The 27,688-nt window shown below is 37.6% G+C and overlaps 3 protein-coding genes across 6 annotated transcripts; 2 read left to right on the forward strand and 1 right to left on the reverse strand.

The window, feature by feature from the left end:
* Window positions 1–1,530: 1,530 nt before the first annotated feature.
* tun (tungus) lies at window positions 1,531–19,287 on the reverse strand. Of its 3 annotated transcripts, none has more exons than XM_064684618.1 (5): window positions 19,085–19,287; window positions 3,753–3,906; window positions 3,535–3,683; window positions 3,354–3,478; window positions 1,531–3,294 (listed from the first exon to the last, which is right to left on the reverse strand). In XM_064684618.1, the coding sequence occupies exons 1-5, from the start codon at window positions 19,270–19,272 to the stop codon at window positions 3,164–3,166; spliced, it is 747 nt and encodes a 248-aa protein (XP_064540688.1). In that variant the 5' UTR covers window positions 19,273–19,287; the 3' UTR covers window positions 1,531–3,163. The 3 variants fall into 3 exon arrangements, with proteins under 3 accessions (XP_064540688.1, XP_064540689.1, XP_064540690.1); XM_064684619.1 differs by lacking the exon at window positions 19,085–19,287 and adding an exon at window positions 5,602–6,631; XM_064684620.1 differs by lacking the exon at window positions 19,085–19,287 and adding an exon at window positions 4,243–4,361.
* Window positions 8,725–12,572, forward strand: LOC135430096 (facilitated trehalose transporter Tret1). Its single transcript, XM_064684649.1, has 4 exons — window positions 8,725–8,836; window positions 10,125–10,614; window positions 10,786–11,094; window positions 11,157–12,572. Exons 2-4 carry the CDS (start codon window positions 10,137–10,139, stop codon window positions 11,933–11,935), a joined length of 1,566 nt encoding a protein of 521 aa, XP_064540719.1. The 5' UTR covers window positions 8,725–8,836; window positions 10,125–10,136; the 3' UTR covers window positions 11,936–12,572.
* On the forward strand, window positions 13,817–25,996 carry Poxn (Pox neuro). Of its 2 annotated transcripts, none has more exons than XM_064684616.1 (5): window positions 13,817–13,951; window positions 22,157–22,496; window positions 23,270–23,410; window positions 23,491–23,570; window positions 24,721–25,996. In XM_064684616.1, the coding sequence occupies exons 2-5, from the start codon at window positions 22,484–22,486 to the stop codon at window positions 25,882–25,884; spliced, it is 1,398 nt and encodes a 465-aa protein (XP_064540686.1). In that variant the 5' UTR covers window positions 13,817–13,951; window positions 22,157–22,483; the 3' UTR covers window positions 25,885–25,996. The 2 variants fall into 2 exon arrangements, with proteins under 2 accessions (XP_064540686.1, XP_064540687.1); XM_064684617.1 differs by lacking the exon at window positions 13,817–13,951 and adding an exon at window positions 19,542–19,792.
* Window positions 25,997–27,688: the final 1,692 nt, after the last annotated feature.

Raw genomic sequence — 27,688 nt, forward strand, 5'->3', positions numbered from 1 at the left:
GCCCGATTTTCAAATGGTATACCTTTTTGAATTCGTAGGGATCCCTACTATCAATCTGCATTCAAACATTTTAAAAATCGATGGGTTAAAAAAAGTGGTAGACCAAAAACCGATTCGATTGTAAAGTCAACCTTTTTTGATGATTTTTTTTTAGGAATTAGTTAATTCCTGTATTGGCAGAGCAACGGAAAATAAATAAAATAAGAGATGCTAATTATATATATATTTCTCTAGTTAAATGCCGGTTGAACTATCAATAGAAAAAATTAATCGAATGCTCTCGATGGGGAAACTTATGGAAAATAACCCTCGTACGGTAGAGTAGGTTTTGCTATTAATTCTAGCGTAGCAAGAATTCATAAACTAAAGTTTTAAGTCGATAGTATGTTTTCAATGCCAAATTGACAGTTGCACTAACCAAAGGAACCAAAAAATATTGTTTTCCAAGTATTTCTATAAAAGCAAGATTGGGCTTACTTACTTACTTATTTACGTATTACTTTCCTAGCTAAACACAGTGAAATAAGAGTTAAAATTAAGTGTGTTAACTTTTAATGTTGTGAAATATATTTATTTTCATTTTTTCGCGTCACATTTTCGTAGATTAGAGAGTAAAATTTTATTTCATTGACTCAGTATAAATTGTATAAATACTACAGATTTTCAAAAATATTTAATAATAACAATACGATAGTACAATTAATTGATGATTTGTTCGATAGATAATTTGTAAGATAGTACATATAAATAATCCAACAAAGGATAAAGCCAATATATGCATTAGGTTATTTCAGTTTTATTGAAATATTGAGATTCTTGTTTCTCGATTTAATAATATGTTATACAGTTGACCTGTTTCTATTGCCTTTAATGTTATGTTATGTTAAAAGTGGGTATACACATACTTAGCAAACGAATTATGATAATTCAGCATCCATTGGGCACATTTTTAACTTAAGTTCACAAAGTGAAGAATGAACGCAGGTTTTGAACAATGTTTGTTGCCTCTCAGTGTGTTTATCGGTATTTAAGCTACACTAACTGCCGATCTACATTTTTATTTTGCGGTACGATGCCCACTGCCTTTAAGTTACATGTTTAGTGCCACTAACACCATTATAAACAGTTTTGCTGAATGGGTTACATTCGACCGCAATTTTCTTACCTGCTTTTCACTTATGCGCTTTAAAAAATGGATTAAAATTTATCTAACTACATGATGCATTTGGCGTACACAAATTTTAACCAAGTATGTAAGACAATTTTAATGTATTTTATATTACAAATATATGTGTACGCTTTGTTTTTATATAATGAAGCTAATGAGGCCGTTTCAGCTGATAGTTGCCTAACATGAACAGTTCAACCGAAAACAATTTAAATCAATTTATCAGTAATAAACACATGCGCTTTTGATATGATATGGAAAATAGCATTGGCTATGTTGACTTTGTAAACACTCCATCAGCATCTTAATGCGTATTTTATGTCATATACATTATTATAAAAAAGAGTAAAAAGACGCATAAATTTAATATTATTTGCTTATGGTATGAATACATTTATAATATTTCATAACAATGTTAACATAATATTTGCCCAATATTATATTTCATGTATGTAATTTACATTATGTAGGATTTAAAAACCGGGAAGAGAAAAAGCTTTACAAATTTGCTTAATCCATACAAGCATTTATTTATAGTATTCACGAATATATTTATTTTTTCAAAATTTGTTGTGCTTTTATTTTGTTTAAAAATAAAGAAGCTGTACAAGATTGCATCTTTTAATTAGAGAAGGAGAGTGATGAGCAAGTTAAGCAGAGTGTCAAACATTGCCTGTTACTTATACATAGCATATGTAAATAAAGTTTTGCCAGCGTCAAGTGACGTTTTAAACATTTAATAGTTTTGTTTATAAATATATTGTTATAAGTTATATAATTAAAAGTGTAGGTTTAACTTTGAGACTTTGCACAGCATTTAATGTAAGAATTATACATTAACATTTATATATAAGTTGTTTATTAATTAATTTTTATTGGTTTATGTTGAGTCTTACAAAATTGAGTAAAAATTACTTTGTAATAAAAGTACGAATATCGTCAACTTATTAAAAGTAACAGTTTAAAGGTAAAGCTTTTTAAGCAGAGATTTGGAAGTTATTATTTAAAGAGTAATAAAACGAAACAAATTAATTTTGAATTTGCCAATTTGATGATGTGAATTTACCACTACTGGGTGTTTGCGTTGTAATTAGGGTGGCTCTGCCTACCTTTTACTAGTACCGTAGAGCGTATATTGAATCAGTCTTTGCGTGTCACAAATATTAAATTAGTATGCAATACGTAATTATAATATAGTATATCAAAAATGACTAAGGAAATTATACATTAAGGTATCGCGGATTAATGATTTAGCTGTCATGGGTCCGTGGCGTACCAACAGTACAAAAACTAGTTAAGATGGGTTTTGTTGTTGCATAATTTAAAATAAAATTTTGTGTACCATTTGTACCAAAATAAAACAAGTTACCATTGAATTTAATTAGTAAGTAATACATAGGTTGACCAATGCCTTATGTTTTTACTTTTAGATTAGGCGAATTTGATTTCTGATGTATAAAGAGTAAGTTAGTGGGTATATGCATTTTTCATTGGAATATGAGTGAACATTTATGTTTATATTTAAATTTTAATCGTAATTGGTGCGTTTTATATTTAATTTTATATTTTAATTATGTTGGTAGAAAGTCATAAAAAAAAAAAACGAATTAAACTCTCAGCTCTAAGTTTTTTCTCGCCACTTTGAATGTACATAGATAGAATTAAAAATGTAAAAACATTATATAATCATTGTAAAATTTAGTTTGATTACAGATGGTGTTGAAGGACTCGGAAGAGTTAATATTTTTTACTTACAGATTTTTCTCATATTTAATATTAACCTGATTATAAAAATACATTATATTATATATATATATATATATGTTATATATATATATAAGTATATATAATATATATGCAATTTTTAATTAACTGTTTTATGATTCAATGCATATCGTTTGTGCCATCGAGTTTGACAAGAACACAAACTTTCTAAAATAGTTATGATTTTTTCAAGCTGATATCAGTATATGTATATAAGTGTTTATTGATAATTTACTTGTTCTGCTGCACGCCAACATGCGGCGATTTATAAAAGTTTTGCACGAACTCGGAGAGGCTGTAGACGGCGCCTGGTCCTTTACCAGCGCTCATGCATATGAAGTCACCCAAACAATGCATGTTAGCTACAAAAACAGAAACAATTAGAATAAATGTGTAGGTGATAACAGTAACATTTATTTACTGTTCGAAAGAATGGGTGGATATGAAGGTGGTGGTTTAATCCAGCTACCATCTGGTCGTCGCATGTGTCGACGATCCGATGAGAACTCAATTAGATATGTATCTGCGGGAATGACTCTGAAAAATCTGGAAAATTAAGAAATTTAAGCTTCTAGTAGGCATCAGTTTTATGCATTGTTTACCTGTGATGCTCCGGTCGCAGTGCGAGATCGGACCGGAAAGTCTCAGTAACGTATTTATGAAAATATGTGGGAAATGGTAGTGTGGTATCCAAATCGAATACCAAACAGCGGTTTGGCAAGGGATTGTGCATAAAGAATACATGATAGTCCTGTCAATAAAATGAAATATAAGCGTGCAGTGTATAAATGTATATGTATGGTTTTGCAAGACAAGTTACCCATATCACAACTTGATCGTCGCCACGTCCGGCTTTTTGGCGCCAGAGCGGTACAGTTCGTCCCTCATTCGACACAAATACTGCATAGCATTTGCTCAACTCCTCAGGACGAGTGCGTTTAACCTGTTCACATAGCTTCCAAACGTTCTCCTCGCTGTAACCGAATAAAACCATATATTATATAGGCACAAGAACTGCAGTTTGTGTTATAAAATACGCAAAGAGGATGGCGACATTGTATGTTTGCATTTCAGTGTGTTTACTTCTAAGAAGTTTTGTAGTTCTTCTTTAGTAGAAATGTATTTATAACAAGTATCTTTTGTATAACATTTATGGTGCCAATTACTTTAAACTTTAGCTTACTTTCAAACAATAGACATGACAAAGTAACACGGCTTTTGATGATAAAGAATACCAAAGTATACAAGAATGCGCTATTGATTTTGATTAGGGGCGGGGGTAAAAAACAAAAGAATTGTTTTCTACTCACAAATATATTCAATAAATTGAGACGTTGTATGCTTGCCAATGTAAAACTGGTGAACAACAGTTGGATGGCGGTGAGCTACAAAAATATGCGCAAGGCCTATACAAAAAGTAATTTTACATAAATACAGATTTGCAATATAATCAGCTATTTGAATTGCGTGTGGTTAATAAATTACTTTCGCGATAAAAAAAACCAAACAGTCTGTCAATTTTGAGAGGTTGGATTAGGTAATCAAATCAATATGAGAAGCTGACGTTTAAACTTATTAGTTTGAATCTAAGAAGGCTACTACATGCTTACCTTGTGTTTAATGGTTAGCACACATCGTAAAAGTAATTAGATGCTTCCCTACTTTACATAGCTCGAAGAAGAGACTGAGACGACAAGAGAGGGAATGAGCTGAGTATAGAGCAAATGAGCGGAATAGAGAGCGCAGGAGTCGCAGAGAGAAAGGCAGAGCGCATGACAGAGAAAGAAGAAGCAGGACAGCGCGCAAGTGTTTATTTTATTGCAACATTGTACATGGGACGCAAAAAATTTATGGTGAATCTGAGTGCAAATGTTAATACACTTGCATTTAACAAAATAATTAACGAAATGTGTTATTGCGAGCTAGGCAAAGTTTGATGTTAATATATGTATATGTATGTATGTCAGGTTTTACGGCTTCACAGCATTATGATGCCCGGCCCGTTGTGGCCTGCTAACGCGCTATTTTTGCAATTCACATTTATAATTGTAACATGAACATTATTATACACAATACCAAGTAATGTGTTATATGTATGTGTATTGATTCGTTTTTGCTTTTATTGTTGTCGTTTGTAGCCTGTTTATAGGCAAAACGCGCCTTTTACATGCGATAATAAAAAAGCAACAAACGAAATCCCTCCATGGCCAGGCCAATGCTACAACCCACGCAATCCTCATACATTGACACTGCTCTTGTTAACAGACATGACCGTTTGACCCAATTTTGGAGCTGGTGGCGGCGCCGCGATAGGAAGAACAAGAGAGGTAGACTCGAGTAATGAGTAAATTAAAATGCGAAGCAAGGAATTTCAACGAGCAATAAGCACGCAACGGAATAGAACAAGCGACGTACGTTTTAATTTTTGAAAATACGTAATATTCTAAAATATGTCATTGTGTATATTGAAGATTAGATTATACAAAAATACATTCTGTTTATATAGTTATATGTTCATGTAAGAACAAGGCCCATGTTTAAAATATATTGTTAACTTGAATTGTTTGTAATAAAAGAGATCACTGTTAATGACTTAAGAAATGTAGCATTTATATATATTTATTTTAGTTTTGATTGGGCTGCTGACGCAACATAAGGATACTACTAACCAGTAACAGGACACATAGGAGCAATCCGCAATTTTAGGAAATAAAAAATCTGTAGTCATTTTGATGCGTTGATTTCGTTCTTTCTTTTCTTTTAATTGTTTTAGATTTGTTGTTGCTGATGATGTACGATGAATGCTGCAGTGTCACCTGAATTGCTAATCGGAATTTTCACTGCACACACATACATTAAAATTACTAGGGGATAATCACTGTATAACGCGCTTGAACGTAGAGTTCGTCGTGTTGTGCTGGTGTGGGTTTCTATGGGCTATATCATTTGGGTGACGAATGCTCTAGATGGAGCCTGCCATGAAATGCTTGTCCAACCACTGCAATGTTTGTTGTTTTTTTTTTGCTTATGTAGGATAGCTCAGTTTCAGCACTGTCGGCAATCCATTTAGTGATAAAATTAAAAATTCGGAGATTGTTGACAGTGAACGATTTTCCTTTTGATTGTTACTGCTTTCGCATTGCTTTTAAACGTAAGCTTGTTCGCAGGATGCTGAGACAAACAGAGAACCGAAAGCGGGGCACACACACACAGGAATTTATACAGAGCAGCGCACACTCACGAGACGCAAAGAGCCGAATTATAGAAGATATTGTTTTAGCATTGTTAAAGTTATATTAATATTGTTAAACACTTCGACAGTGCACATACACAACAGAAAATAAACAAAATTGTTTAGAAAGTGACGCCACACTTAACAAATTAACACAATAAAAAGGCTTTTGCTATTTATGAAACACAGCGGCCGTCGCTGCACCTTCGCTCTCTCAGTAAAAAACGTCTATGCGTCTATGTTGTTTTGATGTTTACTTTCGCAGACTGTTGATAAGCTTCCATGTGTTTGGTTGGTTGGGGTTCATATGTGTATATATATGTGTTATTTTCACACGCGCGCGTATGCTACCCTAATGTTGTTTGCGCGTTCCCGGTTTTCCATAGACTTTTGAGCAAAACAATTCTCTCGACTTCAAAGGGAAATTTGCAAGCAATATTTTCACTATATCTAGTGTTGACTAATACTAAAATGATGGAGACTATTCGATAATATCGTTTGCGGTGCTGTTGCAATAGTTTTGCGCACAAGGGCCAACTCACCCTTGCTCGTTGTTGTGACACTCAGCCTTCTGTTTTTAATCACTCGGCAATTATACGAGTAACACTTTGTTTAATCATTTCTATCTAATCTAACTTATAACAATAATTGACAGGCACAAGCCGTGCAATACATATTATTACTCATTTAAGCAATTGTAGTCTCTTTGGGTGTGCTGGTTGTGATTTTATGGGCGCTATTTGGGCGACGAATGCATGAGCTTAGCCCTGGAATTCAACACCTGTTAAAAATACAATTTATATTTCTGTGGATTTGATTTACGCCCTAGTCTAGGCGCTGATTGCATTAACTTTTAATGATAAATAACGAAATATATTTGCAGAGAATGCAACTTTGAATATAGCTGCTTTTGTATTGATTTTTAGCGTTAACTTTTAAGCAGAATACTGACTGACACAAACAGAGAGCCAAAGCGGAACTACACGCGTGTACATACATACATACATATATATGTATTTATACACCGCACGCTCAAGAGTACACACAACGGCACATAAACAAAGTCTTCTCTTTACACACCAAGTGGAGATATTTTAATATTGCGACAACAATGCACTTAACAAATCAACATGATGATTTATCTAATAATTTTACGCTGAGTCTCCTTGTAGTTACGCGTTTTTGTGGTTTTGATTTTTACGTTCACAGGCAATTGTCAAGAGGAATTGATAAGCATCCCATATTTATGGTAGGTTAGGATGGCGTCGCGTGTCCGCGGCGTTTGTGTTCTGTACACGTTCCCGGTTCTCCACAGACTTCAATAAAATGCAATTCTCTTGGCTACTAAAGGAAATTTGCATCTTATATTTTCACTTGCTTTAGTGTTGTCTATTGTCATTAGTTAGTATTATTATTATTCGATAACATTCAATACAGCTCTGTTGAAATAGAATTACGCACTGTTTGCTCGCTGCTATGACACTCGCCCTTCTAACGGCTTTTTCAGTCAACTCGAAAATTATATTGACCAAATGTTCTTTTTAATAATTTTTATCTAATCTAACTAAAAATACAGGTTGATTGACAGGTTCAGGCCTTGCTGTTTTTTATTTTTTATTAATATTAGCTGCCATATTTACGCTCAAGCAAATGTAAACTTTTATTTTGTTTAAAAAGATAAAAGATAAGAGACCATTCGTTTATTTAAAGTCAATTTTCCCTGCCAGCCTGGGTAGGAGAAGAATAAGTGTGTAATATACAAACTGATTACAGATTAAGTATAACTTTGAATAGATAACGTGAGTTACTATATAACAACATGAAGGAAACTTTACTTTGTGTGTCTATCTCATATTTATGAGCGTATAATTTGGACTGCCTGTGATGTTCGCAGCTTTTACTCACTTGATAAGTGATAAGGCACAAGCAAATAATTATACAAATGAATGTAGGATCATACACATGTATATATTAAAAGCTGTAAGAGTTACAGACTTTAATTTTATTTTAAAATTGATTGAACTTTTGTTTTTGATAAAAACTTTTTGTCGACGATTGAAACGATCATGACATAAAAAATCGAATGGTTGATGACGTGTACAATACTTTATTGCTTGCTGCAAAGCGTTTGTAGTTGAGTGAAGGAGAGAGATAAAGCGGTAGAGGAGAGAGAGACAGCGAGAGATAAAAAGAGAGGATCAGAGAACTGTTCATACAAATCCGATAGATTTGATACCCTATACATTAAAAGCATTAAGTATTGTACAAGTGGATTCGATGAGGACAAATAATTCAGTATATATAAAGTATTATAAATACTTACTCCACAAATACTCTGTTTATTTAACCAAAAATGTAGGTCTGCAAAAAATTTTATATTCAAAATTTGCTAACAAAAAAATTGTCAACTGAAAAACTAAAAATGTCCATGAACAGATAATATATATTTGTGTAGTTGGCGGCAATCTATAAACTTTTAGCAGGGTGTTTTGTGGCCACATACTTTTCATTTGAGGGATCTTATAGTTGGCGAGACTTTTAACGTGACAAGCTAATTTTAGTTGTTCGTAACGTCTCGTTGATGTCGGATTGCAAAGGAGCGCCTTCGATATAGCCAATACTTTGCTGCCGCCAGCGTTTGCGTCTGCGCTATATATCTAAACATAAGTCAGGCAAGTATGTTTAAAATAGTTTGTTTTGAGTGAATTTTTTCTGCGGCCCGTGTAGTCGTGACGTTGTTTTATTTAAGCCGGTTTTCTAATTCTCATTTTATTGAGGAGAAACCAGTTTTTAAAGATTTTTGGAAAGTGACTATTTAATATTTAGGCACGTGATATTCTTTTGGATTGAAGCCTTCTTTTATGTATGACAAAAACATTTATTGGTACTCATGCCGCTCTGGAGTGTCCGTTAATTGGGATCGCAAGAGAATCGTTTACGCAAGTCTATTATTTATTAGTGTTTATTAAGTTGATTGGCTCTTTAATTGTTGTTTTTTTTTCCATGGCTATTTATAAACAACTTAAAGCCATTACATTAAAAGTATCTTGTATATCAGGTGTATATAAGTATCAGTACTTCTACTGATTTTATTAGTTGGGACATGTATGTTGTACCCTCTGCCTATTAAAAATAGGTTTAAAGGGTATAATGCACTTATTCAAATGTATGTATCAGCCAGCCAGTGGCATCACCGGTCTCACAAGGCATGTAAATGAAGTCTGTCTATTTATCCAGGTCCCCCGGTTTGTTGGTCCATTTTGTATGAAAGACACTTTAAGCGGTATGTATAAATTTGGAATAATTTCTGTCGCGTAACTTGGAACAGGAGATGTCCCAGTCAGACACTCTCGACAAGAGAACCTTTATTTGAGTAATTTGTTATCATTAAATACTTAATCGGCTTGACTCACCTTGAACGATTTTCAAGCGAGAGCGATAATAATATTACGAACTAAGTAAAAACACAAGTCGAGAGGTTTCAATCAGCAGCTACCCTATACCCAGGTCTGAACAGTCTTAGTACCCATTCGTACTTCCTCATAATAATTATATATGTAAATAGAGTAGATAGAAACATATCAGACCAACGAAGCTGTGCCTCAGTTTTATTAGCTGGGACATTGCATCTCTATGACTCAGAGGCATGACTGCAATTGTATAAAAGCAGAGGGTAAAATAGATTTGACATGAAAAGTACTATATGGTATATACTTATTCTATATCAGCTATCTGAAATATATGCTGATAAGATTTTGCTGCTCTCTTTTACAAAATATTGGGAGCTAAATGCTTATCTATTTATAGTAAGTTTAATATTTTCATTTATTACAGTACAAACATCTTGATAATCTTTAGTATGTCAGTGTGTTAATGCCACAACATCGTCAGCATGAACTCTAAAAATTAGCAGGTCATACAAGCGAAATATAATGGGACGATCTCAAAATATTTTTTCAGACGACCTGCAAAATGGACCATGAAATAGAGGAGGAGCAACATCAGCTGTACAATGGTCATCACAAGAAAAGGGATTACAAAACTCCACATATTATTAGTGATTTAGATCGGTTACCGAAAAGAAAGCCACTGGGTGAGCAATCACGCGCAGTACGTCGTCAGGCATTGATGGTCATACTGGCCAATATGGGCGTAATGTCAACTGGATTGGCACTAGCTATTCCCACAATTGTACTGCGCCAGCTGACAAGCGAAATGGAGACGGTGTATTTGAATGCTACACAGGCATCCTGGTTTGCTTCAATCAACACTTTGTCGTGTCCATTGGGCGGGCTATTGTCGGGTCTGCTGCTAGATAGGATTGGACGCAAACATACTCTTTATGTGTTGAATATTCTGGGTATCACATCCTGGGCACTGCTTGCCACACCGAGTGCGACAAGTTCAGTATCTTTTTACTGGCAGTTGCTTGTGTCACGATTTATTATTGGTAAGTGTCACCTTCTTTATGCACATTTTGAAATGTCGAGGGTTCATATTGTACAAAATTTTAATAATGAAATTTTCTGGAGTAAATGTACTTAATTTGAGAAACAAACATAATCAGAGTTTATTGACTTAACAGCTGATGATATATGTATGTACTTATTTTCCCTTTCAGGTATTACCATGGGGCTAGCCAGTGCACCATCTGGTGTTTATGCGGCGGAGATTAGTTTACCCAAATTACGTGGAAGTCTTATACTTGGCACCTCTATATCAGTGGCTTTGGGCATTACGGTTCTTTATAGCATTGGCTATTTTGTACGGGATGATTTTCGACTAATTGCGCTGATTTGCTGTGGTTATCAGATAGCCGCGCTGCTGTGCGTGATACCACTGCCAGAGTCGCATAGCTGGTTGTTGTCTAAGAACCGGGTGGAGGAAGCTAAGAAGTCATTAAACTATTTTCGAGGACTGAAAAATACACGTAAGTCAATTTATATTAAAAAAAAAAAAAGATCATTTGCATACGTTTTACTCAAAATATAGCCCACATCACACATCCCGAAATATTGGAGGAGTTTAACGTTTTACAAAAGTCGCTGCAACTTCGCGATGGTGCGAGGAAACCCTCATTCTCAAGCTGCCTTAGATTGCCCGAGGTTTACAAGCCGCTGCTTATTTTGATGGCTCTGTTTGCGTTCCAACAGCTGTCAGGAATATTTGTGGTCATTGTGTACGCTGTGCAAATCTCCACCGAGGCAGGCGTCTCCATTGATCCGTTTATGTGCGCCGTGCTCATTGGAACAGCAAGAGTTCTGACAACCTGCCCCATGGGCTATGTCCTAGAAAAGTGGGGCCGGCGACGTGCTGGAATTATATCAACGTTCGGCATGACCGTCTCCATGCTTCTTTTGGCTTGTTATGGTTGGTTCGAGATCCTTCAAAGTGTACCATACCTACCTGTCATTGCTATAGTGGGTTTCATTGTACTCAGCACGCTTGGACTGTACACCTTGCCTTTCTTTATGATTTCTGAACTATTTCCTCAAAAAGTGCGCGGTCCAGCTTCAGGTCTTACTGTAGCTGTGGGAATGTTCTTTGCTTTTCTGTGCATTAAAATGTATCCAGATTTGAAAGCGACCATTGGCATGAGCAACGCTTTTGTGTTCTTTGGTATAATGTCATTCTTGGGTATGATATTCATCTACTGTGCGCTGCCTGAAACGCGAAGACGCACACTTCTGGAGATCGAGGAGCAGTTCCGGACTGGCGGCCGGCACAAGAGAGCTATCGAAGTCGAAATGCAAGAGGTCTTTGCGCGTTGACGAGAAGCGGTCAAAAAATGATCAAATTCATATTGAAAACAAAAAATTATCAAACTCATATTGAAATCGAGGGCTTATTGCTGTGATACATACAAATTAAAACATGCACATATTCATAAAGGAACTCAATTGTAATTGATTTTCCGCATCGTTTGTCATATAAGCTACATAAATAATTAACGTTTCTGTTTCAGTTTATTTTATACCAATTTCGAATTAAAAACTTTAATTTCGATATATTTATTTTAAGAAACTACATAAAATTCGGCTAAGTAGCATAATTTTCCATGCGGAGGATATTCAAAACAATAAAATGTAAATATACATTAATATATAATATACTACTAAGCGAGATTTCCCTTTTACGATTTGGGCTCTATTGTTAAGCACCAATCAATCAATTAGTCATTTAGCTAGGCAGTGATTTAGTCAGTCAGTAAAGAGGAACACTTTTATTTATATGTATATGTGCATATATATTTAAGTGCATTTATAGTTAAAAGAGCGAAACGCTGGCTCTGACAGGTGAGAAATGTTTCTGCATTATGGTTCTTATATCTAAGTACCAACAATTAACTTGCATGCAAAATTTTCGTAATAATAAAGCAAAACCTAATGTTGATCGCGATGACAGTAATATGAGCGAGTATATGCCTGCTGCAGCATGTCCGGACCCGTGTGTGAGTCTCTTATTATGTCCAGTTTGCGCCATGGGCAGTTACCAGGCACCAGGCTCGTTGGCTGTCCGCCGTGCTGAGGACTGTTAAATTTTGCTCTGGTCATTATATGTAACGAGCAAAGTACCACAATGTATGCAGCGTGTGCCCGAAAATCGGCTGGTATTTTGGGTTCGAACAAATGCTTGGGGCGTTGAGGCCAACGTTTATGTAATTATATTAAGTTTTCAATTTTATGGCTTAATAATGTGGTGGTCAGCGGGTCCAGCAGTAGCAAAAGTTTCATAATGTTTGGGCGACAAGCGTTTAAGCTGTAGAGCTTGGGCCAAAACAAATTGATCGTGATTAAGGCAACAACACGGCGCTAAGCATCGACCAAACAACATCAAGTTGAATGAACTTGATATACTGAAAGGATAAGTGAAATTGATGAGCTGCAAATGTGCGAACATTAAAGTTTCCGCTTCTGCTTCTGGATGCCACATACATATAACTACCAATGGGTCTTACACTACTGCTTTATAATCATAATCTGTCAGCTTGGCAGAGCTGACACCTGTCGCGAATTTTTTACCTCGGCGCATCAATTACACCAGATCATTGAAATGTCAGCGCTTATGTCAACAATAGGATGCGATTTAATGAGACGTAACGTTGCAAACAATAACAATGAAATCAGAATTCACAACCGCACGCATTTAGGGATGTCAGCGCAGCATATGCGCATTCTAATAATGTCAATCTGTACCTATCCTGTCACCTTCTGAATTTAGCCAAGCGTAAACCACTGAGCAAGGACAGACCGAAAATGGGAAGCGATTCTAGGGGTTGTGAACCTAGTTGACTGCGGTCCACTCGATCTTTTGTTTTTCGCCTATTCTGCCGTCATCATCATCGCAGCATGTCGCGTGCGTGTTTTGGCTATTGTTTTGATGTGATTTTGATTATGTTTATAAGGCAATAAATTTGGGAAATTTCAAAACGTTGTAAATAGTTTTGTATATTCACAAAAGCTGTTAGTCATTTTATCAAGTAGTTTATTGCTTGCAGATTTAGATCGACATGGACAGGATAGACATTGTCAAGGATTTAAATACATTTCGGATTGATATTCTTAAATCCTCTCAAGTAAAGCGTGCCTTTTGACTTTGTTATAGTTGTAATATAAAGTCATATAGGTTACATTTTTACCCAGGGTATACATTTTAAAGTTCTCATTTCCAAAATAAATTCGTAAAACTTAACAGATCGTCCGGTCTGATTGCACACCTCACAAATGGGCACTGATGGCTTATCGACATCAGTCCTGGGGAACAACCAGATCTTCTGACCCGAAAGAGTAAGTGCAGAAGCAGGGCATCAAGCCGTAAGGGTAACTGCAAATTACGAGAGCGTTGCAGCTGCACACGATGAACGCGTGTGTCGAGATTGTAAACAAGTGATCCACCTTTTTATTGATCTCGACAAAAACCAGAAGTGATTTTCGGCTGTAACAATATACAGCTGCCAGCGAACCTCTGTTTAGCTTGATGCGATTATTTTGGATTCCCGACGAAGCCGTTTTCTTCGCATCTTTAACGTGTCTGCAGAGGTGTGCAGACTGGCACATTAGTTCAATGCAAACGGAGGAGTGAACTCCTCAAGCACTGAGTCGATAGCGTTAAGTAAAGGCTGGCTTTATGTGCATATATGTACGTACTAACATAGGTTTTAAGCCGGCAAAGATTTTTGAGATATGTATACCAGAGAGTTGTAGTTCTTCTGCAAACAGAGAATCAGTTTTGCTGACAAATACTGTTGGCTTTCTCCTTTGCTGATCCCCAAAAACAACAAATGCTTTTTAGACCAAATACTAAATATGTAGTTGCAAAAAGCTATAAAATAACACCTAGAAGAAGGCAATCCCCCGAATTTCAGCACAAGGAGTAGGGAATGCTAAAACTTGAATAAGTGCTATGTTTGCCTTAAGCCTCAATGGCCAGTTCAGATCAGTTAAAGTCGTCGTTCAACTTTAATTTTTCAATTAGTCGAGCTACTGTATTCGACTCTGTTTCTTTCTGCCGCCAAAGAGAGGCTAATGAACTAATGCCAAGCCAAAAGGAAGATTGGTTCGTTTCATTGGGTTTCGCATTTTGAAGAGGCGCGGCTCGTTAAAATATTGCATTTAGCCAAAGATACGAATGGCAAACGCTGTTTGACTTTTACGATGCTGTACCAAAAGGGCAAACTTTTACGATTATTTTAACACTTTGATGGGGGGACGAAGTTTTCTGGCTGCCTGGTCGGTCATAGGCAAGCGTAAAATTAGATTCGTTTCTATGATGCACTAAACGACTTAAAGAGGCGTTCGAGCCTTTAAAATTCAATTACGGCAGCGCAAGATCGAAAACCATCAGCAGCAGCTACTATTGGCAGGAAGTAGTGGCGTTTGGTACCTCCTCGAAGAATTTTATATGATGCGCTGTATTGAAGCTATACGTTGTTTATTATTTTATTACGTTTTTTGTTAGTTTTCGTGTTTGAAAATATAGAAAAATAGTGAGAACAGCAACCGTAAGCATTCTTGATTTTGGCACATTAAGCGGAATTTTGTGTAGGTTTTTTTTTATTATTGTCATTATCGTGTATAATATTTATATTGTTGTTGTTAAATGTTTTATATTTAGGTTCATTTTATAGCGTCTCCCAAAAAATGGTTTTATCATTCAGCAAGTTGCTCTATCCAAGTTTTCAATTAAGACATAATTATGTCAGACATTTAATTTATCGCAAGTGTCCCTTTACACACGCGAAGTTTGTCTAAACAAGCAGCCGCTCACCCTTGGCTGGGGCGGCCATTTTATGTGCTTATTGGAGCGTTCTGTTTCGTCCTTTTATGTGAGAGAATGTTACAATTTCGCCGACGTGCTGTCAAAGTCCTTTGTAATTGTTCATTTTCTTATCTAGATTTGCTGACCCATCCTTCCTACTCGAGCAGGTGTCGCCTGCAAAACTCTGTGGAAATTACGTTTTTATTAATTGGCTATTTGGAGTAGATAGAAATAGAGACGATGCGATGGGCAACATGGGCAACCTATTTTTGAGTTTTTATTGCAGTTAAAAATCGCGTGTAGGCGGACAACAAAAACAATATAATTTTTGGTAAGTGCGCAACTCCTATAACATAACATAGGTTGTAGATCCTGCAACTTTATCTTATCGTTTGTCGGCGATAGTATTCTGGATTACCTAATTGTTCAAATGATTGTCTGTTTGTGCTTCCTGTCCGTTGCCTCTTTTGCTAAAGTATTGTTGCTGTGCCCTTACGGCGCGTGTCTTAGTCCCTGGCGCAAGGTGCAGAGAAGAGCCTGCTGCAACTTGTTTGCCAGCCTGCGCTGCATCCGTCAAAAGAACGTCGCGTGTAAACTACAACTACGAGGGAACGGTAACCTCATGTTCATGATTTCAGGCACATGCGTAACCTGCGCCAATTTGGCCCGCACAAAATCGTCGTCGTCTCCGTCGCCGGCTTTGTTTCGACCGAAACGCTGTGTGGGCATCTGCTGATTGCAACGTCCAGCACAAACCCAAACCCAAAACCGAACCCTCAATTAGACCGCCCCTGCAATTTAAAAATGTGTAGTGTCTGCCTGCTCTTATATGTGACGGTCGCAAAAAATTTAAAGCTGACTAGTCAACTAATTTGGGCGACCGCTTCAAGGCACCCACGCAACAAATGCAAACTTTTTGCGACTCACACAGTGACCAATTTGCAAATTCTTGGATAGTAGCTGTACCCTGTAGCGCAGCTAACCAACAGGAGCGACAACGGCGCACACAGTTTCTTTTTAATGACCATGAAATCTGCCTTGGAGTCATTTTGGTAGACTACCTTTCTTTAGATATTCGCTCGCAAATTTCCAAAAAAAAATTTTAATGGGTGGAGCCCCGAAGGCACTGAGTCTGAATATGAAAGATAATATAATATATAAACATTAAAATGATGGCAGCCGGAATAGCTTTGTAAATATTAAATACAAATAAAAAGTATGAATGCACCATCTTCATAGTTAAGGCATTCTTGAATTAAGTTATTAAATGAAAATATATATGTAAAATGTTATTAAACGTTGGTTTGCAGTAATTTGCCTCCATTCTAATGTTTTAATGATGTGCGATAGGCACGCATTCTAGAATATGTCTGTAGTTGCTAAAATGCAAAGAAACATATCTTATATAACATAACATAAACATATATAAAGCAATTTGTCCTGACTGAATGAAAGACTAACTGACTGATTGGCGATCAACGCCCAAACCGTACGAATTAGAAGGCCGTAATTTTGACTGTATTTACCTTAAGTAATGGAGATGCATGCTACGACGGCTTTTGGGAAATTCCTGCAAGTGCGGTAAAGTCGCAAAAAACGTTTGAATGAAACTTTTTGTTTTCCATCCGATATTTAAAATTTGTTTGATACTTTTTTAAGCTTGCATGAACGAAAGTTTATTTCTCGGCTTCAAGGGCCACATGATTGGACTAAAATGGGCGGAAAACGTCGATTTTAACCTTTAGCTATTTTTTCGATGGACTTCAAACTCATTTTCTAATGTCTACATAAAATATAACCTCAGACGTGGAGTTCGAGATAGTACGTTGTGAAAAAAGCGAAAAAAACGGTTGTATGATACTTTTGTGTTTATCGTTTCATCGCTCTCTAACTCATTTTCAAAGATATTTGTGAACATTTTTTTAAGGCCTGTTCTACACTGTTCGCAAAATCCATACCTCTTGGATGAAAAATTTACATTTTTAAATATATTTTATTGGTTAAAGAAATTCAAGCAAAGCTTAAAGTTGAATCTTCCCGTGCTTTATGAAGGAGCAGTGTAGTTCTGAGTATGCCAATTTTAAAAACAGACTTAATTGGATTTTTATGGTGATCTGAAATATATTTACTTTTACATATACGGAATCCTTTAGGCAAGACAGTGGCTTTAATTTCAATTACAATATAAGCGAATGTAATGTCAGAGATGTGTATCGCGACAAGCATTACGTACAAAACCAATTCAATTGGAAGAAGTTAAGCCGCTTTGACGCCCTTTTTGCAACTAGCTGACTTCTACTTCCGGTTGCTCATTTTTTGTACATTGAATGGATTATACACTGAACTTCCCACACAGATTTGAGTGCCGACCTTAATTTGGGGCGTGTTTTGGGCTGGGTTTGGGTAATTGCAACCACTTGAAAAGCTCATGGTCACATAATCGCGTTGTTTGTGTGCCGAACAGACAGCAGAACAAGCCAAGTGGGTGCTGGGTGGGCTGGTGACTACGGACTCGTTGGGCGTCGCTTCCATACGCCTGGCTGACTCAGTTGATCTTATTACTCCGCGCTTGGTTGAATGAGAAAATCCGGGGCAGCTGTGGGTCGGTAGTGCAGGAGGTGGAAGTGAGTACCAGTACCAGTTGCAAAAGGCATTGTGTGAGACACCCAAGTCGGGCTTGTGCTTTTTTGACAGTTTTATCTCAACCTTGCAGAAGTTTCGGTGACGGGTGTTTTTCTCAGAGCATTCTCACTCCATGAATATATATTTTTACCTATACTAGTTGTTCTAAGAACATTGCTTGTTTTAAATATAGGTTTTTTGTCGCACCAAGTAGATTTGCATATGATACGCAGCTAAGGGTAATACACTTGTTCACCTGAGGGACATTTGGAAATAGTACCGCTTTGTAATTCATTGATTTTTTGGATATGACATAAAAACCCTGCTCCCAATTACATTTACCATTTCAAAACCAGCAGTTTTCCGTGAGTAGGCAACAGTCTGCTTTTATAGCCAATATGACAGTTTTATCTTTCGTTACCAGCCTTGGCCATAGAAAATTTATTTTCAATTGAAATGCCAACCGACAATTGTCATATTCAATTAACGCTTACGCCACCAAAGCGTTTCTTAATTTCGCCACCCAAAACCCATTAACCCACTCCAGAAGCTTCAGAAGAGCGAGAGGTAGCCACGCTGTGGGTAGGACCGAAGCACGACTGCAGCCGTCGTTGTTTCGCTCAGGGCAACGGCTACGCCACACACACACCCACTTCCATATATACACATTACTGGCTATGGAACTGCCACATTGTGGTGGGCATGAAGAAGCGTTCGCGTGCTGCGTTGACGCTGCCGATTGGCCGGAACGCGACTGCAACGGCAACGGCTACGGATACGGCTGCCGCAACGCTTCAACATCATTGTACGATGGCAAAAATTCATAATTAAATACTATCTGACTTAGTATGTTTCTAAACTCTTAGGCTGGGCTTATATTTGCTGAATAATAATTGTGTCTTATACAAAACTTGCTAGCCTGTGATTTCGTGTGCTTATAGGCTTATAGCTGGTCGGGTAAAATTTTACTGTCTCTTTAAATATTTTGTGATATGTACTTAAATTTAGCACTGTAAATATAAGCTTCTGAACATATTTACTTTTTTAATAGATGTATGATCCTATGCCTTTTGAATAATTTCTTAACTCCATTGTATCCGCCGTAATGCCAGCGCAGGATGTATGTAGTTCCACGGTGCGGTTGTTTAATACCTTTAAGGGCATCGAATGTGCAGCCATGGCTTTGACCAATCAGAGAACGCGTTATGCTAGCACAACACATGCGCATTATCAAGTGAACGTTGATTGGCCGTGAGCCGCTTAACCGGGGCTGTCGCTGCAGCTGTTGTTGTTTTTGCTATTGCAAACGGTTGTTTGTTGCTGTTGCCGTGAAACCGGTTACACCAGAAAAACGTTTCGTCCGCCTTGTGGCCGTCCGTTGAGAGCCCGTGAACGTTTGCCAGCGTGCGTATTTTTTCGGGTGGCGGTAGTTGTCCAGAGTTTGCTGGATGTAACACGGCAGGGAACCGGACACGGGAACAGCAAAGCAGATCATTGATGCTTTGTGCGTTGGCAGCGCGAATCGCAGGCATTAGTTGAAATTTTGATGGTCGAGTGACTAGGTGAGCGGTGTCGCGATCGGCAAGCTTAAACCGTCTTGAGTCCATTCGTAGTTTTTCGGAAAACTAACGCCCCACGTAAAATATTGCTGAGTGCAAAATTTGTGTGTTGTGCTTACAGTTAAAAGTTTGTGCTAGTGAATGGTAATCGAGTAAAGGTTGAAGATATTCAAAAGACAAGTAGCCAAGGTAAAATGTGATAATATGTTGTAAATAGTTATATAAATATCAAAAGCAATACGGACAGTTCTTATGCTAAATATAATAAGTTTTGCTTAGAAAAGTGATTTTACCTAGACTAAATATGTTTTTCTTGTTACTGGGTAGTGAAGGTCGTACTCGAGTACTTTCAGTAAGGGCGAATACGATTTTGTTTAGCCAATGTTTTTTTTTTGGTGATGCAAAACCCTAATCATGACTAGGCTTGATCCTTATATGTTGTCAACGCTTAAGCTCAGCATATCTTATATATGTGTACATAATTACATAATGTGTGCATAATTACTTCAAGAAATTACATTATTCTTTTGCCGCAAGACATTAGATAGATATTTTTATAAATTTTATTATTGTCTTTTGTTAAACACATCAATTAATGCTTTTAGGTAACGGTTATTGTCCTAATGGAAGTAAATATAACGGGATTACATTTATTCACACATTTCTTATTCATTAAAAGTTAATATACAAATACCCAACGGATATTGGTTTAATTTTATGAGATCAACAAATTTGCATCGCAAAGCTCGCGAAAAGTCGTATTGAAATTGTGTTTCCGCCGGCCTCTGATAACTCATAAATGAGGCTACTAATTTTTCCCACGAAACAAACGACAAAAGTCAAAAATCGTATGCTAATTAATTCTATAGCATGCCGTCTTCCATTATGACCCATTGATTTTGAAAGCTTTCTACCAAACAAGCCGCTTAACAACTTATTTAACGTATTTAAGCGTGGTCATCAGACCCAAAACGATATTGATCTTGTTATTGTTTCTGGCTGGTTTTCATATCAAGTAGCAATGTAGAAAACGGTGACCACTGTTTTACACTAATGTTGATTCTGCGTTCCCTTCTTAGTCTATCATTTTGTAGCTTGCTGCACTCAGACGGCATACGCCTATATACAAATATTCAAATGGTAAAGCATATGTTTTATATAATTTTTTATTTTAATTAGCTACGTTTATTTTATACGCCGCGTGTTTTCTTTGCTGATACAGAAGCTCGGCGAACCTGTCGGTTCCACTTTCGGCTATCGTACGCATTTAAATTATTGTATGTTTGACTAATTTCTGTTAATTTTTATGTTTGTTACGCTTGACAAGTGTATCAGTATTTGAATAAGCCGAAGCATTAGTTAGCTGTTTTATCTTTTCTGTAATCAAATAAACTTCTTGATCTATTCGAAGTATTAACAAAGATTATGAGATCGCATATGTCGCCCCTAACATTAGTGTATAGTTTTTCAGAATGTTACCATTGACTTTTGAAAGCCGTTCAATTGGTCATTTCAGACTTTTAATAAAAATATATTGCAACTTTAAGCACCGATATCATTAGATAATTAGCACAAAATTTATTAAAAAAACGATTGTCTGTAGTTTCAGTTGCTATAAGGAAGAAAAGTAAAGTGAAACACGCCAAAACATACTAGTAAGAGTAACCCTTTCTTTTTTAAAAAGAGTTTAGCTTGCAAATGAAAATGCTTATCGCTGCTTAATGTGGATAAGCCCATGGCACTTAACGACCTTAACGGCTGCCACGAGTAGCTCCAAAACTAAACTAAAACAAAGTAACAAGAAAACAAAAAAAAACAACAACTTAATTTTGTGCCTTTGAAAAACAGCGCTGCTGTCCACACGCGCATTTGGAATTTTACGAGCTGAAAAGCAACCGAAAAGTCAAATCCTTAGGTCTTTAGGCAATTAAATCTAATGTGAATTCCATAATAACATGGCCATGACCAAGTGCAAAGGCTTTGGAGCTAAGGGGTAGTTACATATTTTGATTTATACGGTTCTTCGGCGCGCATTTTCATGCCTCTGACAAGCTGGCGACAGGTTAACCAGGGAGTACACTCTTAAACTGGCGGCCCATTCATTCTAATGACAGGAAGCGGAAACCGAAGTCGGGGTGACCTTCTGTCGCCGAGCTTTACATTTGCATATTTTCGGTATGTTTTTAACCAAATGAGCAATTGGCCAAAATTTATTTTAATTGTTGCCCAGTTTGAGCATTTGCATATTTTCAACCTCTGCCTCAGCTCAGTAAGCTAAACATGCAATGTGGTTTATGTAGTCCCAGAGTGCGCTGATAATAGGCCAGTTCACGCTGCGCCAAGAATGTGCTTGATAAGCAGCTAATTTGAAATACAACAAAAATACAAGCACGGTGCATTTGGGCACAGCACATAAACCACTAAACATTAAATCCCCCGAAACGTCGAATATCTTATAGCTAGGACTACAACCATATACACATACGTATTGTCTTTTGTGGCTGCCTTGCAAGTTTTATGAAATAATTAAGTTTTATGTATTTTCCTTACTAGTTTTCACCGATCTGATTCCCGACTGACACAAGCGTGTGCAGAGATTTCGTGGAAGCCGTAAAAAACCCATCTGCCCAGCTACTAGCTCTGGCGGGAGATCGTTTGCACCAACATCCCAAAAGCAACATCCATCAACTGCAGCGCCTTTGGCAGCAGACAGCAATATCTCGACGCGTGGTTTAATGGGATTCTTGCCTAAAATTTGATTAGAATTCCACGATTAAGCAAAACTTTAAGCCAAACCCATAAACATTATCACAAAGCTTACGCAGGTGACGCTACTCACTTCAAATAGTTGTCAATTGGAGTTGAACACGGGTTTCTACCATGCCACATACAGGTGAGTTTCGGATCTCTTTTGGTTAACTAATGAGCAGTAACTGCCTCAATGAAAGCGTTCAATGCTATCACAATAAAATATAAACCAAAAGTTCAATTTAAAATACTTATTTGGATGTGATAATCATGGCACCAAGCCAGTCAAAGCCAGTCGCAGCCCTTTGGGCAAAACTCTTTTGTGCTTCATAAAAGAGACAGCAAACATAAAATTCGCACTTCATTAAACTCGAAAACACCGCCCCGAGGAGTTGGCAATAGCAGGAGGTAAAAAGTGTGCCGCACAAACAGAAAAGACGCACTGTCTGGACGGTAATTGCAACTACACATAAGTTTGAGTATTAATTTCGTTGAGAGCGAAGCAGCATGGTTTCATTGCTCGTGTACTCGGTTTGTACAACATTTATCTTCAAGCTTATAAGCAAAGCGCATATAACAAGGAAAAGGAAGATCATTTATTTTATGAGCGTGAATTGATCTAAGTCTTTCAATGCCTAATTCTTAACTTGAACGAAACGAACTACTAACCTTATTGCTTTTCGATTCGATTCTTAAGAAAATGCTTATAAAAGATCTTCAGTAATACTATTTTAATATGTTATATTTTAAATGTTCGCTTTGGGCTAAGTTTCTTTTGGTTAAGTGACTAGCCGAATTTCTGTGCCTGCGATTCACACATAAATGTCCTCTATGACAAAGGCAGTAGAAGAGAATTTGTAATAAAATAATATATTTATTCGTTTATAATAAACCTGCTTTTTTATTATTTATTTGCAGGCCAGGCGGGTGTCAATCAGTTGGGCGGGGTGTTTGTCAATGGACGTCCTTTGCCAGACTGTGTGCGTCGACGAATCGTCGATTTGGCGCTATGCGGCGTAAGGCCCTGTGACATATCCAGACAACTATTAGTCTCCCATGGTAAGTGTGCGAGTGCAGCCAAGGAGTGGATTTTAAATAAAATAAACTAAACGGATTTTCTGCTTTGTTATACTTGATAGGCTGCGTTTCCAAAATTTTGACGCGCTTTTATGAGACAGGTTCGATTCGACCGGGATCTATTGGTGGTAGCAAAACGAAGGTAAGTAGATATGGGATTGGAAGTGGGCTTCGTGGGATATGGGCATATGTGTGCGCCGTGAAATAACAAACGATTATATGTATAAAAATCAAACGCACAGCAGTAAATCCATAAAGTATCAAAGATAAAGCAGCTAGTTTACATGTTCTTTGGATGACAGCTTTTATAGACTGTTTGGGGAGAGGGACTTTGGTGTGGGCACAGCGCAGCAAATCAATCTCATTTGCTAGCATTGATAAGCGGATAGCACGCTTTTGTCACCACCGGGACCACAGTACCTGCATTTAGTCAGTTGCTTAATTTCACACGCTCAATCAGCTACGTAAAGCTACTGTGGGCTACCGCGCCAGCAGTAGTTAACGCTGTGATAAAAAATCGTGGAGAGAATCAGAAAGCACAGTGAGGCTAGAACAGGTACATATCAACAAGAGCTCCAGGTTAAATAAATGTTCAGGTGCGTCGCGGACTGTATTCCGACGGCACTAGATTCAAATACAACTCGCAATTAACCTCTAAGTAAAGTGTACTCCACACATAGTACATGCGCGTGATATAGTGATTCAATAACTGCCTTCATTTGCCTGAACAAAACGTGCATTTAACACCTACACCATGTCAATAAAGAAGTGTCACCCAGGGGATGTGACGGGGGCTTATACTTGGAGAAAGAGTGAGGAAAGGGGGCGTAACAATAGTAGAGGACAAAGCAGGGGTTAGTTGAGCAGTCAGTCATACAAAGCGCCTTCGTGTGTACGATTCGATAAGATCTCTGATGTAAATGTGGGCTCTTTTAGGGGCGCCTATGAACTATTCAAGTATTTATGAATTTTTAATGAATTGCCACGTCACACGTGAACGTTAAGCGGGGCAACTACGGTGGGCAGCTCTTGAAACAGCAAATATGCAAGTTAAGATATAGCTAAAAAACAAAAAAAAAGCAACTTGATATATATCTATTGAAATAACAGCGAAAGCGGGTGGTATTCGGCTGGTACGGCAGGCTTTATACCTATGGGCGATCTGGAAATTGTTTTTGCAGGTGCATTGCATTGTACAATAGAATTTCACGGCATTTAATGGTCAGGACATATCAAGCCATTCATTCCCAGTCTCTAACCGACAAACTCTCTGCTTTAAATTTCATTAACAGCAAGTGGCTACACCCACGGTGGTTAAAAAGATAATACGCTTAAAGGAAGAGAACAGCGGCATGTTCGCTTGGGAAATACGTGAGCAGTTGCAGCAGCAACGTGTCTGTGACCCTAGCTCAGTTCCGTCGATCAGCTCTATTAATCGTATATTGCGTAATAGTGGTCTTTGGACAGACGAGATGACATCCAGTCAACAGAATGCTGCGGCTGCAGCAGCCGCAGTGGCAGCGGCTCACCAAATGTCTGGCAGTGGTACTCCAAGTGGTTATGCCACGCCCACGCAGTTGTACGCAAGCGCCAGCAATGCAGCAGCCGTAGCTACACGAGTTACGCCCGCTTCTGCCACGCCGCCCACAACGACAGTATCAGGCTTGCCCTCACGCTATACCAAGGCGTTGCAGTCGCCGTCGCTGCTGAGCGATGGGCAACCTCTCAAACCTGCGCCGAAGATGATGCCCTCGAATCATGGAAACAGTCATAGTCATAGTCATGGGCTGGTGGCCAGTGCCGTGTCCAGCCAGTTGGGTGGATTGGATTTGAGTTACTCGGCACTGCACAAGCACTGGCTATGGAATCCTTCGCTTCTCTATTATACCCAAGCACATATGCAAGCAGCCCAGGCAGTAGCAACGGGCAACGGTCAGATATTGCCTTATAGTGGCGCCTTTATGCCACATGGTGCAGCCAGCATGGCGGCTGTTGCTGCTGTTGCGGCAAGCAGCTGTGGAGTTGGTGGCGGTTTCACAAAATCAGAAAGCTCAATCGATCTAACCAAAGCCTGCGCCATGGGAGACCCGTTGAGTGATTGCGATTCGGGAAAATCCTCACCGGTGGCGCTGTCGTTGAGTGCAGCTACAGCTACAGCTACCATGACAGATACGCTGAACAACAGCCATAATAGTCGCAAACGGAATCCGTATTCCATTGAGGAGTTATTAAAGAAGCCTGAGAAGCGTTTCCGACTCAGTAGCGAATCACAGGCGAGTTTGGAGGGATGTACGGCTAAGCGTGATAATCTTGAATGCATAAGTTCTTCGAGTTCCAGTTCCAGTTCCAGTGAAAGCAATAGCAGCAACGCAAGCTCTGAAGATACGGCACTGACAAGGTCACAACTGGAAGAAGCTGATATCGAGGAAGATTGCAGTGTTGAGGTAGTTAATTAAGACAACGTGTTTGCTTTCACTTTAGTTAAGTAAGAGTCCCAGTTTAAAACAATTAATGTGTTTATGCTAGTTTACCCATTCGTGATAACTATTTAATCGAAATAAAATACAATCGAACTATGTAAATGTAATTAATACCAACTTGTTTTCTTGTACAAATTCTATTCGTTATTACTATCAAAAAATACAACCTATCTAACCCTTTTTTTAAAAACAATCATTTCTTTAGGCGTGCAAATTTATTGTCCATTATTCTCAATTCTTCCAATGCCTGTAGGTATTAGGGAAAGATAAAAAATTAATTTTATATATACATATATATAAATATATATATACTTTTTTTTTCTTAGACTAACATAATTTATTCCGCCCGCTAGCTGAAACACACCAAAAATACAATATATAATAATGTCGACTTCTGCCAATTCCGACCAAAAGTCAGATATTCTTGATCCGCCTTAATAGCAGCTACCATATAGCCATGTCCGCCCGTCTCTGTGGCTGTTTGATAATTCTTTTATGTTGGTTCTTGTGTACTTTACTTGGAAAGAAGCAGTGCTAGTGCTGCTTCATAATCTCAGCTTGAAACGTATTTGTATACTTTGAACGAGTTATTTCCGTGTCGGGCATTTTAAACTAAAACATTCTTGCGTAAATTATTATTTCCACAATAAAGTGTGTTGTATTTGTGTTAGTTATCAATGTGCTACCTGGTGGTCCCTGGGCTGTCCTTTTGCAACGTCGTCGAGGCGCTCTTTAATTAACTTGCGCACCAATGAAGTGTCAACAAGTTGCCAACAACAAGAACAACAATTCATTGCAAAGTACAAAATTACAAGATGTCTGACACGACCATAACTATCGATCGCCCGCGGTGGCAACTGCCGCTTCTTCGCACATCTCTCAACCGGCGAAGGCAAACACACTGTGGTCCGACAGCCAATTCATGCGGCAAAAGTAAATTTAGGTGATAATTTTCATTTTTATTGCTCTTTTATACTGTTTGTATAATATATAAATAATAGATAATCTTGTCGAAATGCAAAACTCTGGTAACAATTGATTTTTATAACTTTTCAGTGACCACTTTGTTTCATAGTTAATTCATCTGATGTTTCTAAAGGTTTCAGATTTTGATTTTGGCCCACTGTACGAAACTTGCTTCCTTAGTAAGGCGACAATGACATTGAAATTGTCATGAGCTACTGTAGTGTGCTGTGTTGCTGTAGCTGCATTGTGATCTGAATTTATAAGCAGAAAACTAAGATCAGGGGTGCTGTCCGGTGGGGACAGACAACCCAGGCCAGAGGTGAGATGTGCTTTCATTATATGAAACCACAGAAGAGCCTGTTGTGGACGCCGCTCCCAGGATAGGCACAGGCAGCTTTCCGACTAACTCTGAATATTACATTTCATTCATTTTAAAGGAATATTTCAATGATGATCGATATTTTGATAATTTATTTTACTTGCTGCATTAAAAGGTAAAACCTCTACGAATAAAGAGATTACAAGCTTACATATAAAAGCAATTAGGTTTTTAAAGCACGGAAAAGACATTCGGATGAAGGAAATTTAATAAGGATACGATTGATAAAGAAAAGTATAAATGTACTAAAATTGCGTAAAATATGCGAAAAACGTATGCTCCGCTGCTTGAGTCTGCAAAAAAGAAAGACATTTAGACATTAGCAAAAAAGTTGCCATAATTTTATCACGTGCAAGGATTGAAGTAGGAGGGGCATTGCACTTCATAAACAATGCTAAAAGGCGTTGAGGATTCGCACAAGAAAACTGGTGGTCA

Source organism: Drosophila montana, unplaced genomic scaffold (assembly GCF_035044405.1).
Source record: "Drosophila montana isolate Dmon_TW-CO22-7 unplaced genomic scaffold, ASM3504440v1 contig_2883_1, whole genome shotgun sequence".
Taxonomy (NCBI): Eukaryota; Metazoa; Arthropoda; class Insecta; order Diptera; family Drosophilidae; genus Drosophila; species Drosophila montana.

Bases quoted from the DNA above. Each gene is read 5' to 3' on its own strand.
- tun (XM_064684618.1), bottom strand. From the start codon at position 19,272: ATGCGCATGTGTTGTGCTAGCATAACGCGTTCTCTGATTGGTCAAAGC. The intron at 3,684-3,752 runs GTAACTTGTCTT...TTTTATTGACAG, and splicing joins ACGATCAAGTTGTGATATGG to GACTATCATGTATTCTTTAT. The intron at 3,295-3,353 runs GTAAATAAATGT...CTGTTTTTGTAG, and splicing joins TCCACCCATTCTTTCGAACA to CTAACATGCATTGTTTGGGT.
- Poxn (XM_064684616.1), top strand. The intron at 23,411-23,490 runs GTAAGTGTGCGA...TATACTTGATAG, and splicing joins ACAACTATTAGTCTCCCATG to GCTGCGTTTCCAAAATTTTG. The intron at 23,571-24,720 runs GTAAGTAGATAT...TTTCATTAACAG, and splicing joins TTGGTGGTAGCAAAACGAAG to CAAGTGGCTACACCCACGGT.
- LOC135430096 (XM_064684649.1), top strand. From the start codon at position 10,137: ATGGACCATGAAATAGAGGAGGAGCAACATCAGCTGTACAATGGTCAT. The intron at 10,615-10,785 runs GTAAGTGTCACC...TTTCCCTTTCAG, and splicing joins TGTGTCACGATTTATTATTG to GTATTACCATGGGGCTAGCC. The intron at 11,095-11,156 runs GTAAGTCAATTT...CTCAAAATATAG, and splicing joins TCGAGGACTGAAAAATACAC to CCCACATCACACATCCCGAA.